Here is a 14129-nt window from a genome sequence, read left to right on the forward strand (position 1 = left end):
CCCTAAACGATGGAATTCGACCTAAATCTTGTCTTTTCACAACCAAAGACAGTGAGTTGTGCTCCGAAGTTTGACAATCATGTTTTTCTCGAGGTACCGATTTGCCACGTCTTCTACCGCATCACACATGCATACATTTAGCATATTCGCAATGGTACACAGAAGGGAAGACAACCCTTCAAACAGATGTACAATTAACCATCGTTCATAAGGAGGCTATGTGGAAACCGTCCGGACTAAACTCGAGCATATATAGTATGGCAGGTACCTCTACCTGCAGTGAATCATTATTTGAAATAAGGAATTATTCTTATTCATTTTATTTATCCATTTTAGGTGTGTGTACATATACATATGGATATTATATGTACTTGTTTTCCTTATCGCTAGAAGGCTATCGTGTGAGCGGTCTATTATTCGAACGCGATCTACCACTGTATTGGAAAAGAAAAGCTGAAACCTAAAGAGGGAGAACCCAAATATGTCGTCTGTTTGATTTTGATTTTAGAGTTGAATTGAGTTTTGGTTTTTAATTGGTTTGTAATGATTGTATTGTTGAATTATGAGAAAAAGTGTGAAAAAGTAATGAATAGGCGAGAGAAAGTAATGATTAAGTAATGATTGTATTATTGAATTGTGAAAATGTAATTAATAGTTGAGATAATTTAATATTAAAAATTGAATTGAATGATTAAAAAAATTAAAAAAATTAAAAAAAAATAATGATTGTGTTGTTGAATTGAAGATAAGTGGAGTTGAGTTGAATTGAAAATTTTTTAAAAAACAAACACACCCTTAGTGTGTTTGATTTTAGAGTTGAGTTGAGTTTTGATTTTAATTGGTTTGTAATGATTGTGATGTTGAATTATGAGAAAAATATTGAATAGGTGAAAAAAAGTATTGATTGTATCGCTGAATTGTGAAAAAAGTAATGAATAGTTGAGAAAATTTTATTATTAAAAATTGAATTGAATAGTTAAAAAAATTGAAGAAAAATAAAAAAGTAATGATTAACAGCCCGTTTGATTTCGCAATCTGATTTTAAGATTTTAACTTTAACTTTAACTCTACTCAATACACAATAAAAGTCAACAATACAATCATTATTTTTCCATTTTTCTTCAATTTTTTTTAACAATTCAATTCAATTTTTAATAATAAATTCTCTCAACTATTCATTATTTTTCCATTTTTCAGTAATACAATCAAATACTTTTTTTCAACTATTCGTTACTTTTTTCACACTTTTTCTCATAATTTAATATTACAATCATTACAAACCAATTAAAATCAAAATTCAACTCAATTCAAATTTAAAACCACACACACTATTAGATCTCCACATTTGAGTTACATTGGAATTGGATGAGAGATAGAACTACAAAGGTAAAGAGAATTTGACAAAATGCGGAATCCTGTGCACATTAATCGAATGCTGTCACTGCAGGTTCAGATCATTAACGAGTCGGATTTATCAGTCGGACTATCAGCTGTCCAGGACTTCCCAAGCTCTGATACAGCAAAAGAATCAGGCCATCACAATATATTTTGCAATGTGCTTTTACGGAATGCAGTACGCCACAGGCAACTAAGCAACTGCATGTGCGTCTTCTGCATGAACCATTATAACCCTGAAATGGGTGAAAGATAAAATTAGCATTCGAGCAAATCCGTGGATCCACTTCTTCAGAAAGATATGACAAAAGCTCTATGGTTTACAAATATGTAAGTTTCTGAATGACAGGAGAGAATCATATTTGGTAGATGAATAGTAAAAGATCACCATACAAGAAGTACGTTGAGTCCGTAATTCTTTCATGGATCCAAAAACGAATTCAAGGCGTAAGTGAGCAAGAAAAGCATAGAATTTGAGTCTAAAAGCAATTGGTCCCAAGCATAATTTATGTTTCCGCTAAGATGGGTCTATCGAGCCACGCATGAGAAGAAGAGAGACAAATGTAGCCAAGAACAACTTGCCGGCTCGATGCTTTCGTTCCTGAAACAGGGTCACCAGCATACCCACCAAAGGATCTGTGGGGCCTGCATGATTGGAAAGCAGGACACGCACACATCCCAGCAGCTGTTGGTAATAACCCTGATGCAGGAACTTTCCCGAACCCTCGAGCATTATATTGGTGCCGGCAAGTCATCCTTGGCTGCATTCCAATCTCTCAACCTCTTCATGTATGAGCTGGAGACCAGATCAGTCCCGGACATACGCTTAAGGGAACAAGCTCAAAGGACGAGCTTATCCTATTTGTCGAGGCTTGCATGTTCTTATCTTATTCTGCTTCAATGCATGTTATGTTTATGCACCAGAGTTTGGCACCTATATATAGGGCATAAGTAAGTGCTGATGGCCACATATTTTTCTTATTCGGATGCCAAATTTTACTTTCCTAAAGAGGTAAGTGCTCCCACACAGCCCTTATCTCATCGGTACCTCTTTCTCATATCCTCGCATAAACATCCTCCTATGCTCACTGAAACTTTGATAATATAAGGCACCGGGTCCACTATTTATGGGAGGAAAAGTGTGACCTTTGGCTGGTGGAAAAGAGGGAATAGAATCTTTCAGGAAAAAAGCGAGGAGAAAAAAGCATCGGAGAATGAGGGGATCATGATTGGAATATGATCTGCCCACAGAGTTGACACCAAAAAGAGCATAAGTGAAAGAACACTTGCCTTTTTCCTCTTCCTCAAAATTACCTCTTCATCAACATTTTAGGCTCCCAAAGCAAGCAATCATTTTGCCAGATAGCTCAAACTTAAAAGGAAAGAAGAACCTTAATAAGTTCCGACTCTTTCTCAGCCTACTTAACTGCCTTGTCCGGTCCATTGCTCAATAACATGACTGATGCATGCAACAAGATATCTACCAGTATCCCACTCGGAATAGGATGCATCTTGCTTAGTTTGATGTACATTGAGCCCATCACTTCTGTTTTTGAAGGCTCTGTTAATCTCTACTATAAATCTTAGTTAGGCATAAGCATCAATGATTGACGTAGCAATTACTAGGTAATTTTTATAAGACCTAAGTTAATTCCAACGCCTAGTTTTCTTTTCATATTCGCCTCCCAAAATACTAAGCAAAGAAAAAGAAACTAAGCTCTTAAAATGCTAGAATTTTCCCTTGTTCACACTGGTAAACACCAGTGTCATTGGCTGTTAATTAGTTATAGGCAGAAGTTGTGCAAGCCCAAAAGGATTAGGAAATGCAAGAAGAGATTTTTTGGCTTGTTCCTTCTGTTCTTTCACAAAGGGACGAGCAGTGGCATGGAAATGGAGAACAAATACCGAATTGGACAGCCAGCTTTTTCCGAAAGATTTCCAGACAAAATCAGAATTATAAGATATGTCAGTGACTTTTGAAAGGAATATTGAAAAGACTGGTAAAAGGGAATCTATCTCTGTGTGTCTCTCTAAAATTCAAGTTGAGTGGTTTTGACCCTTTGCTATTATGTTCTTGGGACACTAAGCATCTGACCGGTGTTTTAGGTATTCAATCTTATCAGAGGACATCAGAGACACATTCCAACGGTATAAGTCAGTTATTCTCTCAACCCCTCAATATGCCCTTTCATTACAATGGATGCAGCACATACTTATTTATGCGATCTGCTCACGACAATTTTATTCTGTTAGTGTGCTGAAATAGCCATAATTTAGAATGTTAATAGTTAATTGAAGGAAATAGGATTACAACAGTGATATATGAAGAGTAAAATGAAAACAAGAAATCACCTTGTTTGGTTGTTCGCATGGTGAGGTTTCATGAGGTAGATTTTGCCTAAGAGGAGTAACATGCCCAAGAACTTGAGATAATAATGCAACATCTTTAAGTATAGAGTCGCAAGCTTCAATTGCTTCTACAAATGCAAATGGCTCCGGAAGACAAAACATTCCATCTGCTAAGCACATCAAAAGAATTAAAACTGTGCTGTAAGGAAAGCATTAAAAAAAAATGGGTAAACTATCATCACCAAGAATAAGGACCAACTATTACAGGACAACCAAATCTGAGATACTAGAAATGCTTTCTGTAGTTTTCTTGTTTTATGACAGGTATTAGTCTTCAGATACGAGTTCAAGTACTGAAACCATTCGCCTTAAGATGTCTATTATTTGCCACGACAATAGAGATTTTGATGATTTTAACTCGAGGATTAAATGTGGTCATACTTAAACACCGTTAGCCTTGTGCTGTTCAACTTGACGGTGAAAAACCAATTTTAGCACCCTTCTAGCTAAAGAAAATCCAACTTTAGCAGAAACAACAATGTACCTTTGTCAGGGACTCTTTTGGATTGCAATTCGTTCGCCATCCTGCGTCCGGAAATTATGCATGTGGCATTCTATAGAAAATATATGATCCAAGAAGAGCTGCTTACAATATATTATTTGCAAAAGGGAAAAGAGAGAGCATCATTTTTAGTAGTTAGTAGCTTAAAACTAGTGAGTAGAAAGGGACAAATTTGCCTTTTAACAATGAATCAGCTCATACACAATGTATAGTACACCGCAAGAATAGCACAAATTTCACCAAATATTATCAACCTGATTATGTTAAGATCTAGCTATTTGTTTAATTGTTGACTGTCAAAATCCTCCATTAATTCTCTCCGCTTGTATGAAATACTGAACATTTGGCACATAACCTTCCCTCCTCATTTCATCGACCAAAACAACGTAAATCTCCACAACACTGTCAGGTAAGGGATCACCAGCATGAAATTCATGGAGAAGACTCTCTATCTCTATCCAACTACAGCCAGGGACCTTAGCTACTCCCTTATCTCTCATCAGCATCCTCATCCTTGCGGACTCGTCCCATCTCTTTATATCTGCATATAGTTTTGAAGAGATAACGTAGTTTGCAGAATTTGAAGGCTCCATCTCCAGAAGTAGCTGCGTAACCCGTTCACCAATTTCTGCATTTCGGCACTTCTGGCAGGCACCAAGTAAAGCCCCCAACACAACTTCATCAGGCTTCCCGGGCATTTTTGTTATAAAATCCCAGGCTTCATATAGAAGTCCAGCACGTGATAACAGATCAACCATGCACGAGAAATGCTCAATTTTTGGTTCCAAACCAAACTCACCCATCAATTTAAAAAGGTAGCGACCCTGATCTACCAAACCAGCATGCACACATGCTGAGAGTACTCCGACAAATGTTATGTCATTAGGAAAGACGGACCCACCCTCCTTCAACATGCGCCTAAATAGCGCTAAAGCCTCCTTTGCTCGACCATGAGAAGCAAGAGCAGATATCATGGCATTCCAAGACACGTCATTTTTCTTGGGCATCTCTTCAAAAACATTCAGAGCATCATTTAAACACCCACACTTCGCATACATATCAATTAAGGCAGTCCCTATGTATATATCATCCTTTATGCCACAGCTTAATACATAGTTGTCAACCCATTTTCCCAGGTCAAGTGCTCCAACTGATGCACATGAAGACAAGACCAAAGTCAATGTAATTTTGTTCGGGTCTACACCTGCCTCTTTCATGCTATTGAACAGCGCGATTGCTTCATCCGCCATACCATTTTGAGCATATCTGTCATGGAGTAGCAGTTAAAATTATGAGTGCTATATCACATAACCTACAGAGGCTCAATATTGCATGGAAATAAACAAAATTATGCACCATGTCGTTTGTGTTAATGTGTAAAACACAAATGATTTGACACAAATCACATAATCAAGTAAGAGCAAGAGCATTACCCCGTGATCATCGCATTCCAAGTAACTGCATCCTTCTTCTCCATCCCATCAAAGATCTTCGTTGCAGAAGCTAAATCCCCGCACTTCCCATACATGTCAATCAGAGCAGAACCCACGAATGAGTTGACTTTAATCTCATTCTCCAGGATGAACACCTCAATCAATCTTCCTGTGCTCAAATCTCCTAAGTCCCCACACGCCGAAAGAGTGCTCACAATAGTCATCTCATTAGGCACAAAGCCTGCGCCCCTCATCTCCCTAAACAGCTGGACTGCATCCCGGGCCCAACCCATCTTTGCATACCCTGAAATCATTGAATTCCACGAAACCAAGTCCCTCTCATCAATTTCATCAAATACTTTACGTGCATGTAACAGCTCGCCGCACCTCGCGTACATCGTGATCAGAGAGTGGGCGACGTGATCATCCGTGTTCAGCCCAAGTCTAAAAACAGAGCCATGGGCAGCCGTCCCATGGCTCAGGTCCACAAGATGAGCACAAGCAATGAGCACAAACGGGTAAGTGAACTTATTTGGCCTCAGCCCTAAAGACTTCATCTCGTAGTAGAACTCGAGCGCCAACCCATACTTGTTCCACGCGGTGGTGATCCCGCGAATCATGATGTTAAAAGCATAGTCATTGGGGTTTGGGATTTGGGAGAAAATAAGGTAAGCATAGGGCATGTCTTTGACCTCTACGAGCTTCGGGATGAGGAAGTTGGGCTTCTCTATGGAGTGAACGAGCATTTGGGCATGGATCTGTTTGACCGTTCTCGAGGATTTGCATCTCTTGAGGATGGAGAGCAGAGTTTTCGTGAGCCTTTCGGCTGGGTGTTCTTGGATTTGAGTAGTAAATTGGCGGGTAATAACGGATTGGAGTTTCGGTTGAAGCATGGCTTGTGAAAGAGAAGCGATGAGTACAGTAACTTAGAGCTGTCCATTCGCTTCAATCGCTTCGGTTAAACCTAACCGGAATTAACAAAGAAAAGAAAAGGCCCCGCTTAGATTTTGTTCAGTGTCCTTCCATCCATCCATCCATCCGTCCATCCATCCGAGTTCAACACATCCTGTTTAAACCAAACAATACGTAACACAGCAATTGAGCAGCAATGCAATTGAACATCAATTATCAGCAAGCAATTTTCAGCAGGGCAATTTTCAGCATCTATTAACGGCAACTAACATCAGCAATTAGCAATGTGAAAGAGAGAGAGAGAGAGAGAGAGAGAGAGAGAGAGAGAGAGAGAGAGAAACCTGGTGAGGAGGGCGATAGGGAGACCGATGGAGGAGGCAGACCAGAGGTAGAGGAGGCGTGCGTGCTGGGAGACCGACAGAGTGAGGCGACTGGCGAGCAGACCAGACGCCAGAGGCAGAGGAGGCTAAGCCGCTGGGGCGACCGAGCGACTGAGCAGAAGGGCGACGAGGGCTGTGACCAAATAAACGACAGACTGATGACCGTCACTCATCAGATGATAGAGAGAGAGAGAGTGGGGATGTTCTTGCTACTGCCGGGAGTTTGCGACCTGGTGACTTCCCATGGACGAGTTGGGCATCTCCATTTTTGGGGTCCAATGTGATGAACAAAAGGCTGAGAGCGAGACGGCAGTGATGTTGGTTTCGGGTTATCGGTGGGAGGAGCCGAGGCTGTCTTGTCTCCAGCTGATAGGTCGAGGGAGGGAGAGGGCGAGAGAGGGAGAGAGGCGGGAAATGGTTATCCGTCTTATCTCATGGGCTTGGGCCCTTTTTATAATCATTTGAGCCCAGTCCTAATTCGAGCCCGGTGTACATAATTAGTAATTTGAGCCCGGTCCACATCACAAAGGGAGCTCTTCAAATCAAAAACTTGCTTCTCGATCAAGAATACAGAGGAAGAAAGAAGATTATTAGGGACTAGGGAATTGATTTGATTTCATCAGCTTGCCCATGGATGGGGACAGCAGGATCGAATCAGCATATCGACGTTTTGCTTCTTCTTCTTTTTTAATATATGTGGTTACACTTGTTTTCCATAATTTATGAAAATAGCCGAGCCTTGACATGTGTGTGATATCTCGACAATTTTCTGGGTTTTGGAGAAATATTGGGTCAGATTGAAGAGGGATACCGCAATTATGATGGGCTAGGCCGGTTTGGTTAAAGGCCTTAGTTAAAAAAGAAGGCCCAAGATTTCATATGTCCAGCCCAATTCTTGGAGCCTAGCAAGGAGAGCACATTATGGAGGTTTACACATATATGCATATGTATATCGGCGCGCATGAGCAGAGGCGGTAGAATATTTTAGGTTGTGTTTGGTTTTAGAATTGAATTGAACCGAGTTTTGGTTTTAAAAGTGTAAAAAAGTAATGAATAGTTGAGAAATTTTAGTATTAAAAATTGAATTGAATTGTTAAAAAATTTGAAGAAAAAATGAAAAATAATAATTGTGTTATTGAATTGAAGATAAGTAGAGTTAAATGAAGTAGACTTAAAAAAATTTTAAAAACCAAACAGGCCCTAAGAATCTCCCTTGGCAGTCGTTTACATAGTGATCAAACGAGCAATATTCATGCTCTCGTGTAATCTCGGATATTTGAGTTGGATATATCTTCGATATATTTTGTTATTTTATCTTTAGGTATGCTAGGAGATAGTTTCCTATTTTGATAATATCTCGATATCGTATATTGTGGCATATCTAATTTAGATATATTCTTTAGGATTTCAATATACACGCCTATATATACGTGTCGTCTAGTTCGTTGTAACTCTTCGCACATTAATCAATCAAACTTGTACTTTCATTCTATCTTTCGTTTATCGCACTTTACCTTTCTTGTACTTTCGTTTATTGCACCTTTTAATACCTCAACATTCAATTTCCGTACCATTTACCTTTAATTGGTAAAACCACCATCGTCTTTGGAGTTTTCGAGCATCAAGATGAGGATCTATCACCCTTCGACATCACTAGCCAAAGCTTGTTTCAAATTTGGGTTCACTTGCTCGAGTGAGCTCAACCCATCCTAGGCTCGGCTCCCAAGGCTGAGTTCGTTGGCCGAACTCTATTGAGCCGACTCCACAGCCGCTTGGTCGATTTCAGACTCGTAACGTGTTCGAGTAGAAAATTTGGTGAAGAACTTAAACGGCTAAATCCATGAGTTGTGTTATCTTCTAAAGCGTGAATCATTACTTGGATTTAGACCTAGCCACGATTCAATCCCATGGACTCTCTAGGTTGTAGTAAACGCTTTGAATCGGTAGGGCCAGCTAGTAGCACGTTTCATATCTTGGAACCGCTTGCTGCCACGCTTGAATCTCTCACGTGTTGCAGATTAGTGGTCGTGCGATTTTGACATGAACAATATGGACTTTTTCTATCACCATGAGTAGACAAACAATAGTAAAATGATGGGCGAAATCAATTTTCAAGGACGAGTTTGATGGCTACAAAACTTTATGGACAAAATTGATGGATGATCCAAACATTAGAGACCAAATTACTCTTATATATCTTTTGATTCTTATTGCTCATACTTCTAACTCGGTCATTTTCGAGGTCAAGTCAAGCATTTCAAGTTGAAGCACTCCTTCAACTCATTGTTCACTTTACTGAAGAGTAGTTTATGAGCCAAATCCCCAATTGTTTTTGTGTAGATATTGATACGATCTAATGTAAAATGGTTTTTCAAGAATAGTTATCAATCATCACAAAAGAAACCATAATATATGCTTAAGTAATTTAGTTCATATTAAAATTCTAAGAGCAGCTCTAATGGGCTCAAATGCAAGCCCCATTTTGCGCCACGTTAGCGAAATGGAACTCCCCCCACCAAACAAATTTCAATGGAAAAATGTATTATTTAAGAGCTACTTACATATTTTTCAAAAGAGGGAAAATGAAAGCATCATTTTTAATAGTTAATGAGCTTAAAATTAGTATTAGAAGGCTATATAATTGCCTTTAGAATTGAATCATCTTATACACAATGTTTAACACATTACAAGAATAGCACAAGAATCACTAAATATCAACAACATGATTATGTTAAAATTTGGCTATTTATTATTCATTGATAGTAAAATTCCTTTACTTTCCACTTATATAAATACTGAATATTTGAGACATGACCTTCCCCCCATATTGTCAACCAGAACTACATAAATCTCCACAATATTGTCAGGTAAGGGGTCACCAGCATGAAATTTATGGAGCAGACTCCCTATCTTTATCCAACAACATCTAGGTAACAATGCTTTGTTTGGCATTTGAGTTGAGTTTTAACGCAACTCTATTTTAACTTTGAATATATATAAATTAATTGGGTTATAATAATTGTGTCGTTGAATTATGAGAAAAAATGTAAAAAAGTAATAAATTATTGAGAGAAAGTAATTATTATGTTGTTGAATTGTAAAAAAAAGTAATGAATAGTTGAGAGAATTTAGTATAAAAATTTGAATTGAATGGTTAAAAAAATTGAAGAAAAAGGAAAAAGTAATAATTGTATTGTTAAATTGAAAATTAGTAGAGTTAAGTGGATTAGAGTTAAAAATAAGTTGTAAAACGAAACAAAGAGTTAGATATTCCTATATCTCTCATCGACATCCTCATCCTTCCATACTCATCCCATCTCTTTACATCTATATATAGGTTTGAAGAGATAATGCAGTTTGTAGAATTTGAAGGCTCCATCTTCAGAAGTAGTTGAGTAAGCCGATCACTAAGTTTTGCATTATGGAGCTTCTACTGACATCAAGTAAAACACCCAATACATCTTCATCAGACTTCTCAGACATCTTTGTTATGAAATCCCTGATTTCATATAGAAGTCCAACACATGATAATATATCAATCGTGGAAGAGAAATGCTCAATTTTTTGTTTCAAATCGAACTCACCTATTAATTTAAAATGATAACCAGCATGCACACATGTTGAGAGCACTCCGATAAAAGTTATGCCATTAGAAAAGACGGACACACCTTCTTTCAACATGCGCCTAAATAGCGCTAAAACCTCCTTTGCTCGACCATGAGAAGCAAGAGCAGATATCGTGGCATTCAAATAAAATGTCATTTTTCTAGGGTATCTCTTCAAAAATTTTAAGGGCATCATCTAAACTTCAGTACTTCGCATACATATCAATTGAGGCTATGCCTATGTATATTTCATCATTTATATCACAGCTTGATACATACTTATGGACACATTTCCCCAAAGCAAGGGCTCATACTAAGGCACATGAAGACAAGACCAGAGTCAATGTAATTTTGCTCGAGTTTACACATGCCTCTTCCATGCCATTGAACAACGTGATTGCTTCATCTCTCATACTATTTTGAGCATACCTATCATGGATGGGTAAAAGTACTTAAAATTATAAGTGTTATATCACATAACCTACAAAAGCTCAATGTTGTATGGAAATCAAAATATTCTGCAACGTGACGTTTATGTTAATTTGTAAATAATAAATTATTTGATGCAGCTCACAAGATCAAGTATGAGCAACAATATTATCATGTGAACATCGAATTCCAAATGATTCCATCTCGTCAAAGATCCTTTTTGCTTAAGCTAAATCACTACACTTCCCATGCATGTCAATTAGAGCAGAACCCACAAATGAGTTGATTTTCATCTCATTCTCCAAGACTTACCCCTCAATCTATCTTCTCGTGCTCAAATCCGTTACATTTTGTTTGGATATCAGTTTGCAAGGGACATGGAGGGGGAGGAAAGACGAGGTAAATGGAAGGATTAAATATTCATTGTTTAGATAGATTAATAAAAGACGGAAAGGAAGAGGAATGAAAGTTTATTGGATCAACTGACTAGTGTGTCCCTCTTTATAATTTAGTTCCCTATGTTAAACAAGTGTAAACAAGTCTTTTTAAGTTTATAATATTTTAATTGTTCCATTTTTCCTACAAATCCTCCCAATTTGGGGGAATTATAAACTTAATAAGGGAAGGGTGATGAAAGGATTATGTTTTATTCCATCTATCTCCCATTTCCTAGAGTTAACCTATCCAAATAAAAGGAAAGTGTACACTTCCCCTCCCCTCCTTTTCCCTAAACCAAATATAGTGTAAGTCTTCACACGTTACAAGAGTGCTCATAACGGTCATTCCGTTAGGCATAAACCCTGCATCCCTCATCTCCCTAAATAGTTGGACTGCATCCCGACCCAGCTCGTTTTTGCATATCCTGAAATCATTGAATTCCACAAAACCAAGTCCCTCACATCAATTTCATCAAATAACTTAAGTGCATGTAAAAGTTTGTCGCACCTCTAGTACATCATTATTAGAGAGTGGGCAACGTGATCATTTGTGTTCAACTTGAGTCTAAACACGGAGCCATGGGCAGCCCTCCCATGGCTCAGCTTCATGGGTTTAGCGCAATAAATGAAAACAAATAGGTGTGAACTAATTTGATCTTAGGACTAAAAACTTCATTTCATAATAGAACTCGAGAGCCAAACTGTACTTGTGCCACGTGGTGGTGATCCTGCAAATCATGATGTTAAAAGCATAGTTGTTGGGGCTCAGGATTTAAGAGAAAATGAGATAAGCGTAAGGCATGTCTTTGAGCTCTACGAGCTTTGGGATGAGGAAGTTGGGCTTCTCTACCATTTTTACGAGCATTTGGACGTAGATCCGTTAGACCGTTCTCGAGGACTTGCATCTCCTAACGATAGAGAGCAGAGTTTCGGTTGGGCATTCTTGGATTTGAGTAGAAAATTGGCGGGCAATAACGGATCGGAGTTTTGGTTAAAGCATTGCTTGTGAAAGACAAGGGATGAGAATGCTAAATAGTTAAAGCGAAATATGGAAACATGATACGATTGATGAGCTTTGAAGGGAGACCGACTGGGCTCCCAGAGATGTGCTTATGGGCTCGGCTCACTTTGGAGAGGCCCATAGTAAAGGTGGTAGGGAGCTATGGCCGGTGAGACGTGAGAGCAGCGCGATGGCGAGGTCTGGGGGCAGTAGGTGAAATTTGAGGGTGGGGTGAACATATAGCAGCGGAGCCGGTGAGCAGGGCTAACGCTGAAGGAAACAAACAGAGAGAGCTAGGTTTTAAAGAGAGAAGGGGAAATGGTAAGTTTATTAAAATGGGTCTTGAAATTTAATACTCCATTTGAATTCAAAGTGAGATTTTAAAATCTTGCTTTAACTTAATTTTACCCACAACAAAACAAAATAACTCATATAAAGTCAAAGGGTGAGCCCCATTTATATCACTCTTTTTCAAAATTAAAATCACATAACTCATACAAAGTCAAAGGGTGGGCCCCATACATAACCATTTATACCACTTTTTTTCAAAATCAAAATCTGATTTTAAAATCTCACTTTGAATCCAAACGCAGCATAAGAGTTTGAAATTTCAAAATTCTCATTTTAAGGCCTAAACTTCACCTCTCCCGACACAATTAGTGCGTCAGTCAAAACTGTACTATATAGCGATGCAAAAACTTGTGTCGGCAAGAGCAATATGTGTCGACAAAGACAAAGCTTTGCCAATGCAATAGATGTGCCGGGCAAAAATGTATCCTCTCCTAACACAATATGTGTTGGCATGAGCGGTTCATGAGCTGACACACTAAAATGCGTTGCCAAACACAACAATGCATTGCCATAAGAATACTTTTCCTGGCACTTTTAGTGTATCAGCCAAAAAGCATCGGTATAGACGCTTTTCTTTAGTGTTCTTACATGCTCATACTTCCAATGTGGTCATTTTTTAGGTCGAATCAAGCATTTCGGGTCGTAGCAGCCCTGCGGCTCGCTTTTTGCTTACTCAAGCGGTTGATGAGCCGAATCCTCGATTATTTGGGTATATACTGGTATGATATATAGTGAAATGGTTCTTCAAGAATTGTCATCATCATAAACAACCCAATAATATATGCTTACGTATTTTACATTGTTTTTTACAACGAAGTTAAGTTTGATTTAATTTGATTTAGTTTGATTTAGTTTGATTTGAGGAGATGAAACCAAAAATAGTTAAAAAAAGTATGTGAGAGAATTTGAAGAAGAAAATAAAAAAAAGTAATGATTGTATTGTTGAATTGAGAAAAAAGTATTGAAATTAAAGAAAAAGTTTTGAATAGTTGAGAGAATTTAGTTTTAAAAAATCAATTGTAATAATATATAAGAAAAGTATAATAAAGAATTTGAAGGAAAAAATAGAAAAATAATGATTGTGTTGTTGAATGAAGAGAAATGTAAAGTTAAGTTAAGTTAAGCTTATCTATGAAAATAAGCTTAACTCAGCTGCATTAAGATTTGTTTGAGATTGTCGTTGTTGACATAAAAGTGTTGAAATATATTTGTCGAAGGACAAGTGCTAATTTTTGAATAAATGAAAGTATTTAAAAATAACAATTTGAAATTACTG

General features: G+C 37.9%; 1 protein-coding gene across 1 annotated transcript; it reads right to left on the minus strand.

Annotated features, from left to right (window-relative positions):
• Positions 1-1257: 1257 nt before the first annotated feature.
• LOC116188316 (pentatricopeptide repeat-containing protein At2g34400) lies at positions 1258-7409 on the minus strand. Its single transcript, XM_031517588.1, has 5 exons — positions 6993-7409; positions 5740-6805; positions 4289-5572; positions 3748-3911; positions 1258-1631 (listed from the first exon to the last, which is right to left on the minus strand). Exons 2-3 carry the CDS (start codon positions 6630-6632, stop codon positions 4603-4605), a joined length of 1863 nt encoding a protein of 620 aa, XP_031373448.1. The 5' UTR covers positions 6633-6805; positions 6993-7409; the 3' UTR covers positions 1258-1631; positions 3748-3911; positions 4289-4602.
• Positions 7410-14129: the final 6720 nt, after the last annotated feature.

The sequence above is a fragment of the Punica granatum genome, chromosome 8 (assembly GCF_007655135.1).
Source record: "Punica granatum isolate Tunisia-2019 chromosome 8, ASM765513v2, whole genome shotgun sequence".
Lineage (NCBI taxonomy): Eukaryota > Viridiplantae > Streptophyta > Magnoliopsida > Myrtales > Lythraceae > Punica > Punica granatum.